The following is a 23,855-nucleotide window of genomic DNA, read 5'->3' as shown; positions in this document are numbered from 1 at the left end:
TGTGAAAAAAATAAAAGTCCAGTCATTGAAAACCTGCATTTTTGTCATGATAATGAAGCCATGAAAATGAAGAAGAATTTGAGCGCCTTTTGCTTCACAGTAAGTTAGATAGCTCTCAAATAGAAACTGTCTATGACGCTTTAATGATGGCTGCAATACTGTTTTGGAATTTCTTAATTCACATAATGAGAACATGTGTAATGTTCTAGAAAAGGAAAGAGTTGGCATCGCATATCTTTCCGATATTTTCACAAAATTAAATGAGGTTAACATCAAATTGGGGAAGCAACATGAATCTTATTAAAGCAAAGGGAATTATAAATATTTTTATCAGCAAATTAACATTCTAAAATGAATTCTACATCAGAGTATTGCAAGATGAGATTTTCTGCAGTACCCAAGTCTACAAATAATAGATGATTTAATATTAGGTACAGATTTGGATTGTAATTGTTCCCATCTTCTGACACTGGAAGAAGACTTCATGATCAAATTCAAGACTTTTATGAGCTTAAAATACCTGATTGGATCATAAATCCATTTCTTTCTGATGCCACTTCTGTTCATCCAAATTTGTGTAAAGAATTTATCGACTTAAAAAATGAATTTGAAGCTCAAGAACAATTTCAGCAGCATGGGTATAAAAGATTCTGGCCAAACATGCAATGCAAGTATCCTCAGGTTTGGCTTATTGCTTTTCCTTCATACTAGGGCGAGAAAGGATTCAGCATCGTGTTGCAATTATTAGCTAAGCAGTGAAATAGAGTGCAAATAAGTGAAAGAGGAGACCCGAGACTTCGTTTGTCGAACCTTGAACCTGACATTGACAAATTAATAGTATCTCATCAGGCACAGGGTAGCCATTATTGATTGGCTTATTAAATACAGTAAGTTTACATCTTTTCTGAGTAAAAATTAATTACTCTCAAAGTCATTAATTTTTAATTAACTATCATTTCAAACATGTTGATGGTAATTTAGGTTTGCCCAATAATATATTATCTTATTGAGTCATTAACCTAGTGTAAAATTGAGCAGGGAGGGGTGCCAGGCTATACAAATAGTTGAAAGGGGGGGGGGCAAAAAAAGGTTGAGAACCACTGATCTAAACAATTAAAGGTATATGGGAATGCTCCTACATAAAATGAAGATTTACGGGATGCAAACTTTTGACAGACAAAAAACAGAGGATATAACAGAAATATAAAAACATATCTATTACTAAAGAAGTTTTATAGGACTCATGAAGAAGACATTTTTCAATATGCGAAAAAGAGGGAGAAAACAATGGGTCATAACTGGAAATTTAGCAAGAGTGTGGTTAGCAAGGATGCGAGTACTAGATTTTTTGCTCGGAGGGTAGTGAATAAATAGAATGAATTTCGAGAGTCAGGCAGTTACTTGTGAATCATTGTTAGTGTGATAAATTTAGTTTAATCCTTTATCCAAGTGTGAGCAAACAAAGTTTGCACCTGAAAGTATCTTCAGGACTGGGTTAAGGTGGTACAACACCAGGGCAACTCATTGCAAAGGTGAAGCCAGCTACCAACACTCCTATCTCAGTATCTCCTATAATGCAAAACACATCTCCTTGCAGATATGTCTAATGTTATGCATTAAGGGAAGGGCCACTACCCAGACTAGTTTTGACCTTTATTGAGGTCTCTTCAGTGGGAGCCAGGCCCAACAACATTAGACATATCCGCAAGGAGATGTGTTTTGCATTATAGGAGATACTGAGATAGGAGTGTTGGTAGCTGGCTCCACCTTTGCAATGAGTTGCCCTGGTGTTGTACCACCTTAACCCAGTCCTGAGGATACTTTCAGGCGCAAACTTTGTTTGCTCACACTTGGATAAAGGATTAAACTAAATTTATTATACTCTAACCAAGTGAAAAATAAACTTTCAACATCTTTCTCTAAATCCAGAGTAAATTATTGAAAAAGGGTGGCACACCAATTGGCAATTCCTATAGGTAGAGATGACCTGCTAATGCTTCTGCCTGATATCTCCACTTGGGCCTGGCTCCCACTGAAGAGACCTGTTTCCAGTGGCCTCGAGAGAAAGCTCCATGTTCCAGTCCTTCTTCAAACCTGTTCCAGCGGATTCCAGCAACAGTTTACGAGAACCGAAAAGAGAGCTCCGATTGAAGTCCTGCTACCAACAGGGTCCTGCCTTGGTAAGATTCCTTGTTCTTTTTGTGGGTTTTTTAGGCCTATACACGGCATTCCGCTACTTTATAGGAATAGACTATCCTTGGAAAGTCTTCTTCCTTTCTTTCTTTAAGTAATAATGTCTTCGGTTTTACCGAGGGTAAGAACCCTCAGGTTCGAAATTGATGCTAATATTGAGAAGAGGACGTTTGCGAAGACTATAATTAACTATGTCGGGCCAGACAACATTTCTGGTTTTACCCCTTACGGGGGGGGAAGGTTTCAAGTTGTATGCACTAACGTTGCAACTAGAGAAAAATTACTGAAAGGAGTTGAGTGCCAGGGAAAAATTTTTCATCCTTTTGTGGTAGGAAGTCTTTCCAAAAGTGTAAGAATAGATCGTTTCCCAATTGAATATCTTGAAGAAGACACTGACATCATCACTAAAGTCTTCTCGAAATGGGGAGCCATGCGGGATATAAAAATTGGCACGGACGCTGACTTCCCTCAATGGAAGTCAGGAGAAGTCACTTTTTCTGTCATGATGAAGGCAGAAATTCCGAATTTCGTCAAAATAGGATCGGCCAGGGTAATGGTTAGCTACCCTGGTGTAAAGCGACAATGCTTTAAGTGCGGTGCCCTCACGCATCTCGGGGCTCAGTGCCCGAAAATGAAATGTCGAAACTGCCTTACAACGGGCCATACATTGGAGAAATGCCAGTCGGCCTGCTTAAAATGTGGCAACAAGGACCACAAAGTGGACACCTGTCCAAGCAGAAACCATGCCGAAAGAGTGGGAGGCACTATCACGCCCAACACTCCAACAGCAGAAAACAATATCAGTGGCATGGAGCAGAACGACTTCCCAACCCTGAAGACTGCACATGAAAGGGCAGCAACAAAGAATAATACTGCCACATCGCAAATTGAAGCAACAGAGAAACCTACAGCCAAAACTGTAGAAGCAGCCAGGAAAGACTCAAAGCAGGAGGAACCAGCCAACGACCAAACTGCCACCATAGAAATTAAACAGAACCACCAGCAAGAAGGTTCTAGCACGGTAGTTGAAGAAACAACAGCAGAAGAAACAGTAGAAATGGAAACTCACAGTGAAGAAACCACACAAAAAAGGCCAGGCAGCCCTGAAGAAGGGAATGTAAAAAAACCAAAACCAGGGAGTCCGGGCGTAGTTGAAACTGGAAAAGTAACAGCAGAACCCACAAAGTACCCTTATGCAAAAGCCAATGCACCGATACTGCATCTGCTAAAAGACTTCCCCGAGGATGCGAAGGTCTTACGAAATGGAATAGAAACATTCGGGGATATCCTACTTATCCTCACAGGGAAAAATGGGCCTAAAGTGGTAAGCGCAGAGTGGAATGATATGTTTGTCGAAGACATAGACGAAATCACTCCAGAACAAATCGAAGAATTTATTGATGCAAAGGATGACATGGGAGCAGCATTGTACAGAGGCCTAGGAATGCTAAACTACTCCCACGGAGATAAGTTATGTGATCACATCCTTAGTACCCACAACAACAGAAAGCAGGAGGATTCAAGCCCTGCCTAACACGCTGACAAGTCAGTCGACTTGTTGCATACAGCTGCCGAAGGGAGGAAAAAAAAAAAAAAAAAGGTCCTTTTTTTTTTGTTCTCTTTCAAATTGGAATTTTTGTTTTGAAAAGGTCTTTTCCACACAGGAGGGGGTACCCTGAGAACCTGGGCTGCGAAGGCCTACATCGAGGCGGTGCAGCTCCTTGTGGGCTGCATCACCCAGGCCAGGCTCTTCCCCCGCTCTTCTGATCATTCAGTTTGAAATTCCGAAATTCACCTAGTTTCTTATTTCTTTGGTTCTGTCTTACAAATTGTTATATGTACGTTTTAATGTTATTTACCAGTTTCCTTTTTCATGTGTTGCTTCTTTCATTTGTTTTTCCCTGCTTTCCTCGGGCAGTCATCTGAAGAGGTGACTGACCGAGGAAAGCTGAAAAGAACGGATGGAGGGAGATAATGTCGGAGATCTGCTTGGTGCGGGCATTTAAGTCAGGCCAAGTAGATCGACTGAGGCCTCTTTTAACTATCTACTACTATCCACTCTATCTTTCTCCTCCTCTCTCACTATCAGGCTGACTCTCAGCACAACTTTTATTAAATCTAAAGAGGCCAGTGATGAAAGGCATGAACTCCCATTCGACCTCAATAAAGGTCGAAACTAGTCTGGGTAGTGGCCCTTCCCTTAATGTATAACATTAGACATATCCGCAAGGAGATGTGTTTTGCATTATAGGAGATACTGAGATAGGAGTGTTGGTAGCTGGCTCCACCTTTGCAATGAGTTGCCCTGGTGTTGTACCACCTTAACCCAGTCCTGAAGATTCTTTCAGGTGCAAACTTTGTTTGCTCACACTTGGATAAAGGATTAAACTAAATTTATTATACTCTAACCAAGTGAAAAATAAACTTTCAACATTGTTAGTGTGAGTTCATGTGATGCTCACATGAAGAAGAGTTTTTAGTCTCCGTAGAAATGCTCAAGTAATAACAATAATAAATGCATGCATCATACTATTCATGAAGCAGCTGGCATGTCATTTGTTTTATTCAAAATGTTAGATGTTAGCATGCTTTATCTGATATTATATCTTCAGATATTGTAGCAAAATTCTGTTCATCACTGAGCAGATGAAGTACATTATAAAGAAGATATACTTCATTGCACAATGATGAACAGAAGTGAAATTTATGTGCTATGTTAGAAACTTCTTGTCTAAAATAACAAGATATCTTCAAAAGTTTAATTAATATAATCTTGAAATCAAACAGCAGTCCTCTAATTGGAAAAATCCATCATTATTAAATCCAAAGAAAGCTAAGAAGGTTTGGTTACAAACCAGTAACACAATGACTGTTTCCTTTGACTGTGGAATAGCTGTGCCTTGAAGTCATTCTTGCAAGTCCATCTGTCAATCAACAATATTATTTAGTTATCCTCTTATTTAAAAGGAATATATATATCAAAAGAACTAATTGCTTTTTGCAAAATATGCCTTCACCACAACAATGTCCTGTGAACATTGTATGTGCAACAGCTGTTTTAAGAATATGGTGGCACCTCTGAAATGTAGCCACTACTAAAACCAGTCTAAAAAATAAAAAATACTACTAGTGGCATTTCTATCTAAGAGTTGCAAAAAACAGAGCATCATTTATATAAATATGCAAGAGAACTACTTTGAAGAGAAAAATAATGATCAACTAAATTAAGACTATAATTTATTTAGCAGCAAGTTGAAGACCTTTCTGATTGATTGATTTGATTTTTTATTGTGCAAAGACATCAACAGTTATACAGCACCAAGACACAGGTCACAGCAGTACATATGGAAATTGGTTAGTAGGACAATCACAAACATCCACGTACTTGGCAGGATTCGAACTCGCAGTCTCTTGGCTGGAGAGCAGATACACTAACCACTTAGCCAACTAGGCCAGCTCCTTTTTGATTAATACCTCATATATTTGCAGAGTTTTCTTCACTTGGTTACAAAGTATATCATTATTATTATTATTATTACTTGACACTTCCAGGGAGTACAAAGACTCATCAAGGGAGGCCATCTACTCTACAACTCTGTCTCCACTAACACCATCTACTTCCCACAACCACCACCACTACTAGTATTTTCACAGATAATCACAAACATCCATGCCCACAGCCTTTTGGCTGGAGAGTGGATCGCTAACCACTCAGCCAACCAGGTCAGCAAATCTTATACTGAAGCAAAAGCAAACAAAGTTTGCATGTGAAGTCTCATAATGACTAGCTTACTTGTATAACAGAGGCTGTTATACAAGTGGATGTTCATATCAGTTGCTTCAGTATCCCACAATGCAAAGTGCCCCTCATTTTGGATGAGCATACTGTTATGTATTATTGGAAGAGTCCCCTGGATCAGTTTGACTTTTACTGAGCTGGTTTCACCTGTGGTAGCTAGATCTGGGAAGATACCGAGATTGAATCAATACAGAAGTCTCATATTTTCCATAGGCAAGTAGTGAAATGGTGTATCACCATATTATTAAAAATATGGTGATACACCAAATAAGCCAACAAAGTCTGTGTATGAGGTGCCCTTATGACTAGTTTACTCGTATAGAGAGTCTGTTGACTTCGCATCTGTTGTATAAAGAAATGGTCATTCAGTGATTATTGCAGGACTTTGCAAAGGCATTTAATGGGATGCCACATGGAACTCCTTATGAATGATAAGGAAAATAATTTAAGGAGAAATGTTCAGTTGTTTGATGATGATGATAATGATGCAAAAGCTAGGAGGAGTGATAGTCAGTAAAGATTATATAGAAATCCTGCAGGATGGTCTACCAGTTTAATATGGCCAAATGAAATATCATGCACATTGTGATGAAGAGATCTCAGGCTATTTACCATAGTAATGGAATCTTAATGTTCTACAGGAAAACAATGGGACCAGAGATTTAGGAGAGGGGGGGGGGATTATGGACAGGGAGTTTTAGAGGACATATTGCAATATAATGGTAGCAAAACAGTACATCAGATTACATGGTTGATGAAGAATACACTGACAAGCAGGGACATGGAGGTTGCTATTCCCCTTTATAAGACATTAATAAGGTCACATCTGTAATAATGCACAGATCTGGTCACGTGAATTCATGGGATGAGAAAGTAGTAGAAAGGATCCAGAGGCAACCAGCAAAGATGATGACAGGCCCATGGAATGATTCCTGCGAGGATAGAGTGAAAGTCTGTGGGCTTTAAAGACTAGCTGACAGGTGAAATGTGAGATATAAAAGAAACACAAGTTATTAAATGGGTTTTATAGGACTGATACCAAAGACTTTTTGTTTAGTACATAACAGAAAGAAAGGAAGAGAATATGAGATTGCCTCTAAAAGCTGTATATGAGTATGGTTAGAAGAGGTATTAGGAATAGCTTTTTTAACTTGGAGGATTGTGAATGAATGGAATGATTGCCAGAGGTGGCTGTGAATGCTTCATCAGGTAACGAGTTCGAGGAGATGTAGGATAAGTATTTAGTGAACAATGATTAGAGTGAGCCTCTAATCTCCATGGAGTCAATGAAGAGTCATTGACTCCATGGAGATGCCTGAGAAGAAATAATAAGTAAAGAAGTACTCATTATTATTGTTTATTTCTGCTGCAGTGACAAGCTTTCAAATTGCATGATAAATGTCTTAGCATGTAATTGAAAGTAGTTTGTTACTGGTCTATGTTTGAGGTAATGAAACTTGTTCAATTTCAACTAAAATTTAAATTGTTCAAATTTTATAAGGATACCACAGAAAATGTAATCAAAATCAATACAGCCTAGCTGTATAGAGGCATGGTTATACATATATGAGGGGTTAAACATTTTTTCCCCCAAAGATATTTAATACTAGGAAGTTGAAACTATACATTAAGAAATAAGTGAACATGCACTACTTTCCCACAAAGTTTCCAAATTTATTGGTGCACTTGTCTCAATGATAGATCAGCTTATCAATACCAATACTTAAGAAGTCCATGCACCCAGTAACCAACATTGCACTGCCTGATGAACTTCCTCATCAGGCAGTGCAATGCCTTCTGAAAAGGTGTTTCTTGAGAAGGGGGGGGGGCAAACAAATAGAAGTCTGAAGGTGCTAAGTCTGGGCTGTATTGATGATGTGGCAGAGTTTCTCAATGATTAAGCACAACCACTCACGAGTGGTGTGCACAGTGTGTGGAGTAGTGTTGTCATGCACCAAAATCACATCGCTTGGCAGGAGTCCTGGTTGTTTGCATCAAATATTGGCTTTCAGTTTGCCAAGGCTGCGCAGTAAAGTTCTGCATTGATTGTTTCTCCCTTCAGCAAGAAGTCCACCAACAGAATATCTTGGCTATCCCAGAACACTGTGGCCATGATTTTTCAGACAATAGAACAAGTTTTGAATTTTTTTGCACACAGGAGATTATGGATATTTCCAGGTCATGGAGTCTTGTTTGTTCTCCAGGCTAAAGTGATGAATCTACGTTTTGTCTCTTTGGCTAGGCAAATGAGAAAATCCTACCTTTATCACTGTATCACAACAAATTCTCCAGACATATCCCCACATGCATTGCCTTGTGTTCCTCTGACAATTGTCAGGGCACCCAGCAGGATCACACCTTTCAAAAGCCAAGGGCATTGTGAACAATTTTGTACACAATGGACTTACTCAACTTCACTACTTGTGTAATTTCATGCAGTTTCACTTGCAACTCTTCAAGAAAGATTCCCTTAATGCACGAAATGTTGTCCTGTATTTTATTTGAAGAAGAGCTGCCCACTCAATGTTCATCTTCAATGTCACCACAGCCTGCTTTAAATTCGTTGTACCAAACCACACCTGCTTCTTTGGCATCACCTTTTTGCCATACATAGCAACCAGTTCACAGTGAATATCAATTAGTGAAGCTCTTACACACTTGCAAAAAATGAATACCATCATGGACACCTGGGCCACCTTGCAACTGGAATTAGCTGCAAGGCAACAGTAACACCACACTGCAATAGTATTCTTTTTGAATGTTATTAACAGATTTATCTGTCCACCATGTTTTATCTCATTCCCTTTCACCATTATTAAGAAAAAAAATGTGTTACCTTACATATTGTAACTTTACACACAGTTACAATCTCCCTTCCAAAAAAAGCTGTCTTATCACTTTGTAAAAATAATGAAATGCTATAAATCATACTTACCTTTTAACAGCATCCAAAGCAGCATCCTCATCATCAGCTTCTTCTGGTCTATAATTCCACACATCATCACTTACATTGATTCCTTTTTCTCCTTAGAAGAGATATAATAAAATATTCATGTATGATTAAATATCTGTTTGCTTGGTTACATCCAAAAAGGTGATTTTGGAAAAAAACTAAATTCAAAAAAATATTATAAATTAGACTTTTAAGAAGAAAAAGCCCAAAGTTCTTTCTCTTTCTGGGTAATTTACTCCATTTAATATTTTATTTTTACCATTGATGATTCTGTTAGCAACAATAGTTTAAAAATAAAAATGACAAAAAAAGTGGTCTTATTGTTCTTTCCACATGTGAAACTGAATGTTGCTACTTATTTTTGCATGCTTATGATGGGATCTACAATACACAGGCATGAGTAATGAATTTGTTTTGAGATTTTACTACTTATTGTCTTTATGATGTCACTTCTTATTTGTCATTGTCATCAGAGTAGAAATCCCTAATTTTACCCAATGTGTTAAAGTCCTAGTAGAAATGGTGGAAATTAAGAGAGATTAAAAATGAAAACCAAGAAGTCTGGTAAATCTGACTTCCTCATCTAAGATTATCAGGTTTGGTCCATTATATTTTATTGGTAGAATGAGTCCACAAACATCCACCTATTGAATTTCACTGATTTAAAAGATTCCTCAGTGGCTTGATTTATAAAAAATTATTCCATGCCCATCTTTTTATAAAATACTACAACCATTTTACTTATCCCAAAATAAACAGACTACAATCTATATTTTATTTTATTTTCATTTATCAAAGTTCAACAAGTTTTCTTGGACCAGTTCTCCAATGATGAACAGTGTCTTTTTACTTGTCTGCTGAATTTATTTGCCTGTTCATTATGTCCAAATGTGAGGATGTTCAATAGGGCCATGAAAGTGTCTTTATTCTTCTCAATCAGAATGCTTAATCAGGATGTTCAACATGGCAAATGAAAGTGTTTTTCTTCCTCTCAATCAGACTGTGCAATGTATCAAAAATTTATCAATAACTTCTAGTGAGGGTGAGTTTTGAATGGCAACATGAACATTATACCAACATGGGTATTTTTATTCTGGCTAGTACAGGAATCCTGGTATATATTGCCAAACTTTTCACTTTAGGCTTTAATTCTTTCTGTAATGATATAACTTGGTTATAGATGAATGACAATAGTTATTCATCTATAACCTGACTGTACCTGCTGTTATTCCTGAAAAACCTTTCATGTAGATGGTGAGACTGAATTGTGAAATTCAAGTGAGTTTAGACAAGACAGGCAGACAGACACTGCTGCAAGCCAAACAATCAAGTTTTTCTAGTATCATCATTTCCTCACAGTGCTCTTTTCTTTATCTTATAATGGTAAGCAGCACCTGCTAGTTTGTAAATGTTCATTCAATTTTTTTTCTTAAAAGCATCTCTGTCTGTGGATGATATTTTCAATTTGATATCTCATTACGTGAAATGTCTTGAATATTTGGTTTCTTTAATGTGAACTCATCACAGAAATGATAACAGATAAAGAGTGCAATGTTTGCAATACTCTTTCAATAAGATGACAAAAATTTCTTTCTGTAATCTCTTCTCAAACAGTGGCTTTCATACGCAGAAATTTTTGCAAGAATTTTTTTAACTTTGCCTTAAAAAAAAAAAAAAAAAAAAACTTGCTTTTGTGTTTGTTTCATCATGTTCAATTTGGTACTTCACATCAAGCTGTCTGAAAAAACTCTGCTCATCTCTGTTTCTAATTTTTTTCCTTCCAACTCCGGTGAGCCCACAATATAACTCACTCATCTGTTTCAATCATTCCAGTAATGTTCAAAGAATTTTTCCTGGCTTCAGAAACATTTTACTGACTTCAGAAAAAAAAAAATGTGTTTACAGTAGCTTTTTTCTGTATCAGTCTAAAGGCTCTGATTTCCAAGAGCTGATATACTCCTTGTATTCTTTGAGATATTTTACTTTTGATAATTTCATTTATTAAGGTAGATAAGATTTTAATGCAAGTAAACTTGCTCACTATTAAATTTTAATTCAGATTTTCCAACATTAAAATCTTAACGAGATGTGCTATTCACAAAATAAGTTGAGTTGCATGATTCATGACTTAATATAGTATTCCCATAACTCTTAAAATTCAAAGTGTGATTTCATGTTACTTATTAAAGTAAGATGAAATAAATTGAGATCTCTAACAGGGTTAAGTGTTATATCTGAAGGTTTTATTTTTATTTTTATGTTGGAGCCCATACATGAGAGGTTGGTTGGTACCTATAGTTACACGAGTATTAGTACTGTGTATGGAAAGAGAACTGGATATCGAGGAACTTGTCCACATTGAATTTGAAGGCTGTTCCACAATACAGCTGCAGAAGGAATGATGGAGGAGGAGGAGAAAGAAAAACTTGTTATATGAATATGGGGTTTGACTGTGAAGGAATGTCTAGTAGTAGCTGCATATGTTTAAATGGATTTGGTAGAGAGAGGGGGAATTATTTGAGGATAGTTCTGATGAACATTTACAATGTAAATATTTATAGAAGATGCATGCAGTAGATACTAGGCATCGCATCTGTGTGATACAGTAATTGGAGCGAACTGGTAACAGATGAGTAGTTAATCAGTCTGACAGCTCTCTACCTCATATGGTAGAATGAGGGGTGATACAAGAACAAGAGTTTACTGAAAGTTGTAAAATAAAGTAGTGAGTAAGAGGGTAAGAACTAAGTTTCATTATTATTATTATTATCATCATCATCATCATAGAGAGGGCGCTGTGTAGGCATATGAATGGGCACACGGTGATATCGCTGCTCTCCCATTTTTTATAGTTTTAAAGTGGTTCCAACTCCTGGTTTTAATTTGAAAGTGTTCCCAAGTAACTTTACTTGTCACGCCAAAGACAGTGATATAAAATTCACCGAAATCGGCTAAGAAGAAACCAAATTTTGAAGTGTTGAAATGTGAACAGAGAGGACCACGGTCAACAACGAACACCATCTTTACGATCATGCCACAGATGCTCAAGGGAAGAAAGGTGAGTCAAAAAGTGTATCAGTTGCCTGGACGATTTATCGTCCGACAGAAATAATATAATCTGTACGAAATGCAGTAGAATTCTACACTTAAAATGTGCTGGCTTTTCAGAAACAACCTGGCAACGTAAATCCAATGCAGCACGCGAGGAATGGAAATGCCTACTCTGCAGGAAGAACAAATAAGCACACCTAAGGCAGCCACCTATGATGCAGCCGATTATACCGGAGGCAAAATCAGATGACGAACTGAACAGACAAAAGCCGCAGGTGAGTCCTATAATTTCAACTCTATAAATATATTAACAGAAAATGGTCTAGAGGCTATAAAAGCCAGCTTAGTAGATCTTGTGCAAGAACTCTTTGACAAACAGAATGAACAAATAACAAAACAACATAATAATTTAGCAGTGATAAAGTGTTGCAAATGGTAAAAGACATTAAAATCAGTATTAACACACTAAATGACAAGCAACACAATTTGATGAAAGAGGAATCCAAACTCATCAAGAAGTTCATTCTCTAAAACTACAATACGAACGTTTAAATCAGCAACAACATAAAGAAGATTTTGTCATAAACGGTCTTCCTGAAACTGCCTACAGAAAACCTCAGAGACAAGTTATAAAATTAGGCCATGGAATTGATATCCCCCCGACAGCTTAATGACATTCCGTAAATCGGATTCCTAGGAAGAGCAAAAAACAAGGCTTGTAATGGCCTGCACCAGTCATAGTTCATCTTACAAGCAAGTTCACAAGAGATAATCTCATAAAAGCCAGCAGACAAAAAAAAACCAGTTGCCAAGGACTTGAACACATTGCAAGACAATACACCAATCTTCCTATCCAAATATTTAATGCCATTCAACCAGAATCTGTTGTACCAAGCAAGAAAAGCAAAACCAGAAAAAAAATTACTAATTTTTGTGGATTAGAGATGCCAAGATATTCTTGATGAAGTCACAAACTTCAAAGCCGATACAAATTAAAAGCTCAGAAGACATGGAAAAGCTGCCACAGTGGAAAAAAAAAAAAGTCTCCTAATTAGTTCAAAAAGAAGACCACTATAAAAATGAATGTGAACCATCAAGCCAGATGCAATAACACCAGAATATATCGGCAATTTCACTTTGATCAGAGACCTTTCAGATCATTCATTTGACCTCCCAAACATCAGCCTACTTCCAACACAGCAATCAAATTAATAATAATAAAAAAAATATCTATCTATCTATCTATCTAACCGGTGTCATCCTCAGATAAGCTTTTTAAAAAGCTTCAAGGATGCAAGCAGGAACATTACATCTTGACCGAGATCAACAGAGAGGAAAAAAAAAAAAAATTTATTACATTGAAGTGCTGTAGTTACAGCGCTTAAATACATTAAATACATTTACGATTTTTGCTTTTAAGCAAAAATCGTAAAATATATATAACTTATTGTTATCCTACAAATGCTGTTAAAAAAATTTTTATTTAATTAATTAATTATTCTAAAGAAACCTTTGATGTAAAGATTTCTTAGAATAATAATAATATAATAGTAAAATATAAAAATATATTAAAAGCAAAAAATTAAAAAATATAGCATATTGTTATACTATAAATGCTGTTAAAAAATGTAATCTTATTCAATTGCAAACTATAAATTACCATCTATAAATATCTATATATTTTTGGTCTAGCTACTCACTGATGAAGCCTCAAAAAAGGCTGAAACCGGTCTGGGTAGTGACCTCCTACCATAATGTAATAACAGCATACATTTCCTAGGAAGTGTGTTTTTACGTTATGGAAAATACCAAAGAACAGCGATCAGAACTTTACTCACCTTTGCAACGAGTTGCCCGGTATTGTACTACGTACTAGGACTACTTGCATTAGCTCACGCTAGTATTCGCCGATATTTTTATAGTTTACTATATTCGGCATGAAACTCTCCGATTCCAATCTGAGTTTCTTATTTGGTTTTAAAACAATGTGGGATTTAATATCCTCTTAATTGAAACCATCTATAGTAACTATTATTAATACATTATATAAAAAAAAAGAAAATCTGTATAAAATTCATTGCTAAAAAAAAAAATAATAAAAAAAACTAGAACAACATGTTTTGTAAATATGTATGTAATTTTTAAATTTTGTAATTTCTATAATTTTATAATGTAATTGTTATATGTGTATACAAGACATAATCAAGTGTTTAAAAAAAAAACATCTGACCTCGATGGAGTCAGAGAATCATTGTGGGAGGTACACACTATTGCACACAATGTTCATCCACCAGTGCCTTAAACTGATTAAATGTGTCTACATTCACAACACACTCAGGAAATGAATTCCACTCACCAACCACTCTCCATGCAAAGAAACTTCTCCTCACTCCTCTGCTCACACCTTCTTTATACAGTTTCTAGTGATTCCACCTATTCACGAGTCTTTGCAACTTACATCTTCTCAATCTGTCCTCATACTCCACATTCCAAAGACTACTAACCACCTTTGTGAATCTTCTCTGGACCCTTTCCACCATATCCTTGTCAACATGAAAACTCAGCAACGAAATCTGTGCACAATAATCCACATGAAGCCTGATCAGGGCCTTATACAATAGCATAATAACCTCTCTATTTTTGTATGTAAGGGTCCTCCGAGTCATTGCCATTATCCAATGTGACATCTTCACAACTTGTGCATTTTTATATTAGGAATTGATCATATTACCAGATCTGCATCCTTTTGTATATTTTGTATATTCATTAATTTCTCAAAATACTTTATCCATCCATTTCTTTACAAAGTACAGTACAATCCTCCTCTCTGAACATTCTGCTGGTTTTTTCCCTTTCAGTGGTTTCCGACCATAGGTGACTTTGTAGGCATTGCCCACAAAGTATTCCCGGTGAGATTTTTTTTCAGGGTAGTTCACCATTGCTTTCCCTCAACTCCTCAATTTTATCTGGACTCAGAACCAACATAGGGCTGGGATGTATTCATAACTGTAATCCATGTGTGTTCACGGGGTGGGTTAGCATGTTCTGGCAGACGAAAAATCAGAGTTTCCGGGTGAAAAAAACCCCTACTGTATGAGACCAGCTAACTCACCTTTCATTGAAAGAGACCAAATAAAGGTTCCTCATCACGGATGGGAATTGAACCCAGGTCTTTCCAACCAAAGGGCTTCGTCTATATCGACTGAGCTACGGAGGTTCTCTGAACATCCTGGCATGGTATAAATCTTTAATTTGATGGTTCTTTTGTTTGGCTATCCTGAGGATCCTTTGATCCCTTCCTCATTATCCACACTTTCATACAGTTTCACATAGGCTTCAGCTTTAGATTTTACTACTTTCTTTGCTTCTCTACAAGTTTTATAGATATGTTGACATCTTCACAACTTGCACAACGTGGCACCTGAATTTCAGGTCTTTGTCCACTATCACTCCTAGATTTCTCATCTCCTCTACTTCCTTTAAAGTTTCACCACAAGTGTATACTTTGCATCTCATCGTTGCTTACCAAATCTCAAAACATTACACTTTGCAACATTGAGCTGATAGTTCCACTTACCTGCCCATTCTGCAATCTATTCAAGTTCTCCTGTAAGGAAATAACATATGCTTGACTCTGCATTACTTTCCCCAATTTTGCATCATCTGCAGAGAGCTTCATATCACTAGTTGAATCCATCCCAATATCATTAACACACAAATTGAACAATAATGGTTCCAAAACTGACCCCTGTGGTACACCACCTAGTCACCTTCCTCTTTCAGTATACTGCACCCCATATACAAATTTCTGATACCTATCTGACAGACAGTCGCTGATCCAACTCAGCTGTTTTCCACTCCCATATATTTCAATTTGCTTGTCGTGTGGCAGTCTATCAAAAGCTTTTGCAAAATCCAAGTACACCACTGTATATGCATCTCCCCTATTTAAGGTATTAGTCACCTTGTTATAGTACATAAGTAAGTTAGTAAAACATCATCTCCCTTTAACAAACCCATGTTGATAACCACAGAGAATATTGCTGTTATCAACCCATTTCTGTATTCTACTTCTCACCAAAATCTCCAGTACCATCACCACTAATCCAGATATAGACTGGCCTATAAGTTGAAGCTAAAGATATCACCACCGTTATGCAATGGAACAATTTACCCTCCTTCCACTCCCTTGGAACCTGTGTTGCTCTACGACTCTTATTAAACAGGCATGCCAATTCCTTGGAACATTTCTTTAAGATGTGTGATGATATGTCATCAAATCCCATTACCTTATTAACATCAAGGTTACTTATTTCCTCAAATACCTCCTGCTCACTCACAATTAAGCCACTCTCTCCTTTGTCCTCTACACTTAAGTTCCTCTTGATTCCACCCTGATCATGATGAAATACCCTTATAAATTGATCACCGAATACCTCAACAATGTCTTCTGTAACAGTTATTACCATTCTACCATTTTAATCCATTAACATCATCTTACCATGATCATTCTTCAATCTACTTGTCACATATCTAAAAAACTGTCTGGAGTTTTTTCTTTGCCTGATTTGCCAATTTCTGCTCATACCGCACTTTTATTTTCCTTACCAACTGAGCCACTCTCCTGGCTTGTTCTTTATGCTCTTCATGTAACAGGTTGTTACCATTATTCATCTTGTACCGCCTCCAAAGTAGTTTTTCTTCCAGATTTCATGCTTAAGCTCCTCATTCAAATTTTACACCTATCTTATTCAGTCTTTGGGACTTTGGAATACCTTCACACATTGATGCTGTTATGTATTTCTTTGTCAGTTCCCAAGCAGCATTTATTTCCTTACTGCTCAACTCCTATTCCATGCTATAGTTTTAAGCTGTCTCATAAGCTTGTCATAATCATCAGCCTTATAATTACACATATATCCTTTCCTCAAAAAAGTCTCCATATGGCTATAGTATGCCCACAGATTCGAGACCCTTCGACACTTCTGCGCATGTCAACAGGAGGAGAATCCATTCTGATAATAGGGTAACCAGTCCGTATTGTGGGATGAGTTGTTTATTATTACACGTCGGAAAATTATATGATCATTGTAGATAACTATGTTGCTTGTATAAAAATTTTACCTATAAAGCACTTGATTTCGCGTGTTGGCGACCAATTCGTATGTCCTTCATTTCTTTCTCCCCTTCAGCATGAATCGACTATTCTTGGCAAGATGCCAAGCAGAGATCTACAAACTGTGGGCGAACTATACCCACAATCCAGGCGATCACTTTATGATCACTGTCACCAACTGGAGGAAAATGTGATACCCCACTCACAACTGCATCCTCTGATGAAATGATCAGATCTAAAACTATTGATCCTCCTCTGCCCTCCTTTACGTGCTGCCTGATTTACTTATCTCACAAGAACTCGAGAAATTTGTTTTCCTTATTCCTAAATGATATCTCTTCATTCCAATCTATGCTGCCATAATTAAAATCACCCATAATAATTCCCCTTCCTCTGTTCACTAATCCAACTTGTTTCCTTATCATACATTTGTTCATCACCACCCTCTCTTGCAAAAGCAACTGATCATAATTTTTGCCCAACAATTTTCTCACCGCTGTTGCAAATTGATAGCACCATTTAGTTATCACCCATAGAAAAGGCCAATCTCCAGGCTTCATACTTTTCCTTCAATGCATGGACAACTGATCCTGGTAAATACTTCCCCACCACAACTATTCCACATGCCCAATACTCAATGCCTCCTCTATCCATTTATTAATTTTTTTTCTGGCAAGTAGGATTTTTGCATAATTTGTCAAGTCCTGTTGATATGTACTCCTGCCTGCATTTCTCTTCAATGATTATTTGACACACATCTTCACAATAATAAAGAATAACAATCTTATTATTGCAAATATTTCAGCCAGAAACTAATGGGCCATCATCTGTGCATCAGCATAATTGCAAGGTGAAACTAGAGCAAAGAACATTAATTCCATTTACAGAACTGAGCCACTCCAGCACATGGCTCAGTTCTCAGTTCTGTAAATAGGATCAATCACTGCCAAAATCTTCTCCTTATTCTGTATTTGTTTGGCATTAGTAAACATAAACTGCAGTATCTTCCTTTAATCCACAACCTTCCTCACCCTTTGTGCTGACCATCCCATTCAGTTAAAAATCTAAAGAGCAACACTCAGCATCATTTGTTATTTCTTCCACTTGCTCACCTGAAGTATTCCTGCACGCATTTATGTTTTCCCCTCCTCAAAGAAAAACACTAGTTTCCTGACTCTGCACTTCTAAACCCTCACTGAACTTTTTCAAGATACCTAACTCCAAATTCATTCAAATGCAAACTAGGTTCTGTCATCCATAAAACTCACTTTGCTCATCCATAAACTCCACACCATTACAAAGTGGTATATGGTGGGTATTCTAGTGGTAAGGTAACATTAGTAAAAAAATATCATTAAATGTTCTTTTTATACATTTTTATACAATTCTTCATTTTCAAGATGTAAATACTACATAAATTTTGAAGAAGCAGATGTGGTTTACCACTTTAACAATTTTTAATTTGACCTTAGCTATCATTTTTCAGGAAATGATATGGTCAGCAAGCAACAGTGAAACTGGATATAGTCCATGTGTTCAGAATTTATTTTGATCAATTCAGTATCAGAATTTCTGAACAAGTGGGCTACACCCAGTTTCACCATTATGGACACTCTGAACTTGCTCTGCATTCTTTGGAGACCCACCACAGAATATGATGGAAGAAGGTCACTGTACTCCACCACAGCAAATAGAAAATTGAGAGGCTATTACTGGAATCTGCCTCAGCCCTGAGAAACTTTTAAAATCGCTAACCCCAAATTTAGGAAGCACTCATCTTCTTAGGGGTCTAGGCCCAACTTTGGTTACCTTTCTTCAGCTTCATTTAGCCAGTGTTAATGCCTGAGGGCACATACCATTGTCCTTTGATCCCTGATGATGGCAATTTGATGATGTGAAATATCAAAAGTATTAATTAAAATTATTATAATTAATATTAACAGAATAACTTGACCTTGTATTCTCATTTTGAGAAAGGTGTACACAATATATCTTCAACAATGTGTCAACTTGTCACAATGGATAAAAATATATGTCAGTTAAAAAAAAAAAATACAGTCATTTGTGGTTTCTTTCCTGTTCGATGAACAGGAAGGAAACCACAAAGAATAATTAACTACACTGCACATATTGGCTGCAGGTAATCTACTGGGCAGAACTAAGCTGTCTGTGCTGTTGAGAGTCACAAGCCTTTAATTCCATTGCAAGTTACAGTCAGTACAAATGCACCAGGATATGGGCTACATAATCACCACTCACCTTTAGCTGTTAAAAATGCATGCTGATGCCTCGTCACAGACCTACATTTAAGGAATCACATAATTCTTTCTTCAATGTGTGAATATATTGATATTTGTAACAGTTCATGACTATTTATTTCAAATAAAAAACTGCTCAAAAATTATTTCTTCATGAATTTTCTTGGTATGCAGTGCATACCTGGCACACACCAGGAATATATGCCTTTGCCATTACTCCTGCACAACCTACCCACTGATTGATTTGCAATCATTGTCCTGCTTCCCAGTTTACCTCTATCATATCATGGCAGTAGCCTCACAACCTTTACTCTGTGCTGTTGTTATTCAATGGCACTACAAACAATTCTTTCTTATATTCTCACATACCATATGTGTCACCTGCCAGATCATTTGTACTTACCTTTTGGCATTGTTCTAATGATCTCTTTCACCTTACCCTCCTCTGCAACCTTACATCATCCTAACATCGTTAATCTTTGGTAAACATAGGGAAACATGATTCATCATGTTTTCCTCCAGATGCCTCTTATCATAGATTCTCCATACAAAACCTCTCTCTTTCTCTCTCCTTTTCACTCTTTCAAACTCTACTTTCTCTTCCCTCACATCTCTCCTTTCTTTTGCTCTACTACTATTGGATACAACTGCGAAAACTTACATGATAGAATATGGACAATCTGGTTTTCTTTAGTTGTAACAAAAGAAATGGAAACTGAAGGTACATATATTATAATGCTTAATTTCTTCTGTTTACAACAACATTATTATGAAAATATAATATTTTGCGCACCAGTAAGAAAAAGTTATGTGGATTGGCACCAGTTCTAAAACTAACAATTTGAAATACACTGATGTAGGTCACTAACCATTTGTGAGAGGGTGAAATTGCCTAGGGAGGGGGGGGGGGGGTAATTTAATCAGTGTAATAGTAGCTCGGTGTAAATTACTGCTAAACAACAATAATAATTTTTTGACTGTAAATATTTTTCAGGTTCTGTGAAAGTTCTATAATCACAACAGTTTTCAATTTACCTGATCCATCTTTCCTGTCCTGAATATGTCCCATAGAGGCTGATTTAGGAGTGGATGGTGAAATATCTACACTGCCCCTTGGCCAAGCAAACTGAGAACGATATTCAGTGGTCTTCATGACACGTTTTTCAGAACTGGTATTTTCACGAGGATTGGATGATGGGGGATAACTCTGGACCATAAGCTTAAAAACATGTAACATATTTATGACCATAAATTTCCTGTAATCATCTCCTATCTAAATAAACTAAAACTGTTTTAAAAGCTGTTTGAACATTAACATTTTTATTATAATATATGTAATTGAAGAAATTAACTGATTATCATTGTTAATAATCATTATACAGAAAAAGTTCCATTTAATATTTCTGTAGACATTTTGAAATTTATCAAAATTATCTGGTTTTGTGAGCATTCACAATTCTAAAGAATTATTAATCAGTATTGATGACTAAATTATTTTAATTTTAAATTCTTATCCACTTTTACTGAAAATCTCTCTGCTTGTTCTAAAGTTGTGAACATTAGCAATTCTCAAGTATTTTTAATCTCCTTCTCCTCCTCATATGTATATTAGGTCCTAGTGGCCCGTTACATTCATATTAGGCATGGCCTATTACGATTCGAAACCTGACCACCTCGAGGATAAGGTGGTTAACCTTATGCCTCCTGGTGTGTCCTATGTCTGTAGATACGTGTGTTGGGCTGGTTTGTCTGTTCTGGGAGGACGAAAAACCTGAGGGAAAAATCCCTTACCTCCATATGAGACCGGCTAACTCACCTTTCATCGAAAGAGACCAGATAAAGGTTGTTCATGTCACTGATGGGAATCGAACCTAGCTCTTTCTGACCAAAGGGGTTTCGTCTATACAGACTGAGCTACAGAGGCTCATCTTTAATCTATATTTACCTTTTATATCTAAATGGAAAAGTCAAGCATTACATTAAAAAAAATTACTTTTTCATGGTATGATTTGGAATCAGAAGTGATTTGGTAACCCATATATTTCTCATGGAACTTATGCAATCAACTTACAATATGCACAGATTCAATGATTCTGAGAATTAGAATATGACATACAAACATGACTTAAAATTTAATCATTATGATCATGTTTTATATTTTATTTCTATTACTATCACAATATCCAAAATTGCTTTCAAAAATAATTATTGCTTTTTTATTTTTTTTAATAATAATTAAATACCACAGATATTAATAAGGTGGCAGGAAGGGTTGAGATCTTCCCATGTTTTTTATAGAATATGCTGGAAAATTTAGATCATCCTGAGTTATTTTTTGTAAATGGAAGGTTTCGAGAGGAGTGAAAAGAAAATGGATAATCCTAAAATAGATATATCAAAATTAAATAACACACTATGTTACATTTCTGCAGTGATAGTCAGAAGCATAGAGAGGCTATGGCCAATGTGGCCCTGGCCATAGGCACTAATTTTACATAGGTGCAAAAATTGAGATTTTTAAAGGGTTTTTTTTAGAACGGTGTAATTTTCTTTCCTGGCCATAGGCGCCAAAATTCCTCATGACATCTTTGGTGATAGTTAAGATATGAAAGAATAAGGATGGCATGGATGACTGGAAGTCCCAAAACAAATTGATTCTGGCATGCATGCCAGAATCAATTTGTTGTGGGAGATCACTTCAGTAACATTACTTTTAATAACAAGCCAATGATGGTAGATGAGGGAAGTACATAAACCAGGTGTAAACAAATTTTATCATAACATCAGTCATGTATCATAACCTTAGTTTTGAGAGCTGCAATCAGAAGCGATCTATCTAATAACCATAATTAATAATTTTGAAATATATTTTATGAATAACTTTAATTACAAATGCTATATAATACATATATATTTATTTTTATTTATGCATTCATATATTAATATTTTTTATTTTTTAAATTAAGATGACTACACCACTTCTTGGCAGAGACTTTAAATATGTTCGTAGTTTATGAGTGCAGCAGGAATTATCTACGGTTTACTAGTTATACATATTGCTTCAATTTTATGAATTTCATTTTTAAGCATTAATTTATAGTGTATTATGCAAAAAACTGAAATTATTGATAAACAACATTCTTGAGATGGAAAAACTCTGATTCTTGAAAAAGTTTCCAGAATCTGATAGTATATTGTGGTAATTTATAGATCATTAAGAGGAGATGACAATGATGATTAATGCAAATGACTTGAGAGGTAGTGCAAATCGAGTAGCAAGAGATTTGAGATTGATGTTAGGGATAGTGCAGAGAAATGTGTAAAAGAGAGTGAGTGTTGCATCAGTGTGAAAATGCAGAGTGGAGAAGAAGAAGAGCAAATATAATGAACAAGATCATAGTGAAAAAGTGTAGGAAGAGAGGTCTGGAATGTATGGATGCATGGAGATCGCATCCATACATTCCGATCTCCCTTGAGAACTGAAGGGAGCTGTATGCAAGAGATGGATTACATGCGAACACTGAAGGATGCAGGCATTTGGAGAGACTGTTGTTTTCTGGACAAGTGAATGTGTTAGGGCAGGTAACCTAGAGTTACAAGTTGTATGGAACCTATCTTGGATGGCCTCATGTGGGAATAGTGGCTTCAGAAATGAGAGGGTGTATACTATTGCAGAACCTGGCAGAGTATGTGAGGTGTAATAACAGCTATATGAATCCTAACAATGCACTGGTTTTGGAGTATACAAATGCCAGGAGCATTAGGAATAAAGGAAATGAATTTGCTGTCTTTCCAAAGATTGTTAGTATCAGTGAAACTTGGTCAACTTCAGGAGGATGTTCTGACAGGGACAAATCAAAGGAAGCATGTTTCAGAAGGACAAAGAAAATAAACATGGTGGAGGAGTGTTACTCATGATAAGAGAGGAAGTGTGCCTTCCTCTCAGGGTAGAGAATCAGAGCAGAAATGGCATCAATGTCTTTGAGAGTATATGGTGCAAGACAAGTTTATAAGACAGAATATTTAGTGGAATAGTGCTATAGATCAGGAAATATAGATAGCAAGGAGCAGGAAACATTTAGGCAAATTAGTCTGGCAAGTGCAAAGCAAGTGATCATAATAGGGGGACTTCAACTATAGCAATATAAACTGAGTAGAGGAAGCAGCATACAGAAATAAGGGAATTGAATTTTTGGCTTCTTGAGGGATAACTGTCTTAGGCAGCAGTTGGCAGAAGGAATGTGAGGATCAAGAGTTATGGACTTAGTCATCAGGGGATCTAACTGTGAATAAGATTTCACACTTTCTCCAGTTGATCAGAATGACCATGTAGTCCTGACTTAGAGAATGAATAAGCATATAGAAATTTCAAGGCAGAAGGAATTTATGTGAAATTATAAGGCAGGCAACTGTCATAGACTTAGAAGCCAGCTTGAAGCTGTTTAATAGATGAAAGAATTTGAAGGAGGAAAGGTCAGTAGAGCA

At 36.5% G+C, this 23,855-nt stretch overlaps 1 protein-coding gene across 3 annotated transcripts in view; it reads right to left on the bottom strand.

Annotated features, from left to right (window-relative positions):
- Positions 1 to 23,855, bottom strand: part of LOC150109181 (uncharacterized) — a 648,231-nt gene that overhangs the window by 313,190 nt on the left and 311,186 nt on the right. For all 3 annotated transcript variants that reach the window (XM_090406029.1, XM_090406020.1, XM_090406040.1), the window contains exons 6-7: positions 20,406 to 20,589; positions 8,928 to 9,018 (exon numbers count right to left, since the gene is read on the bottom strand). In XM_090406029.1, coding sequence (XP_090262155.1) covers positions 8,928 to 9,018; positions 20,406 to 20,589 — 275 coding nt within the window. The remainder of the gene's footprint in view (positions 1 to 8,927; positions 9,019 to 20,405; positions 20,590 to 23,855) is intronic.

This window comes from Typopeltis vanoorti, chromosome 2 (assembly GCF_054136105.1).
Source record: "Typopeltis vanoorti isolate ZY-2024b chromosome 2, IOZ_Tvanoo_1.0, whole genome shotgun sequence".
NCBI lineage: Eukaryota > Metazoa > Arthropoda > Arachnida > Uropygi > Thelyphonidae > Typopeltis > Typopeltis vanoorti.
The sequence above is the reverse complement of the archived record's forward strand: the minus strand, read 5'-3'. Positions and strand labels throughout refer to the sequence as shown.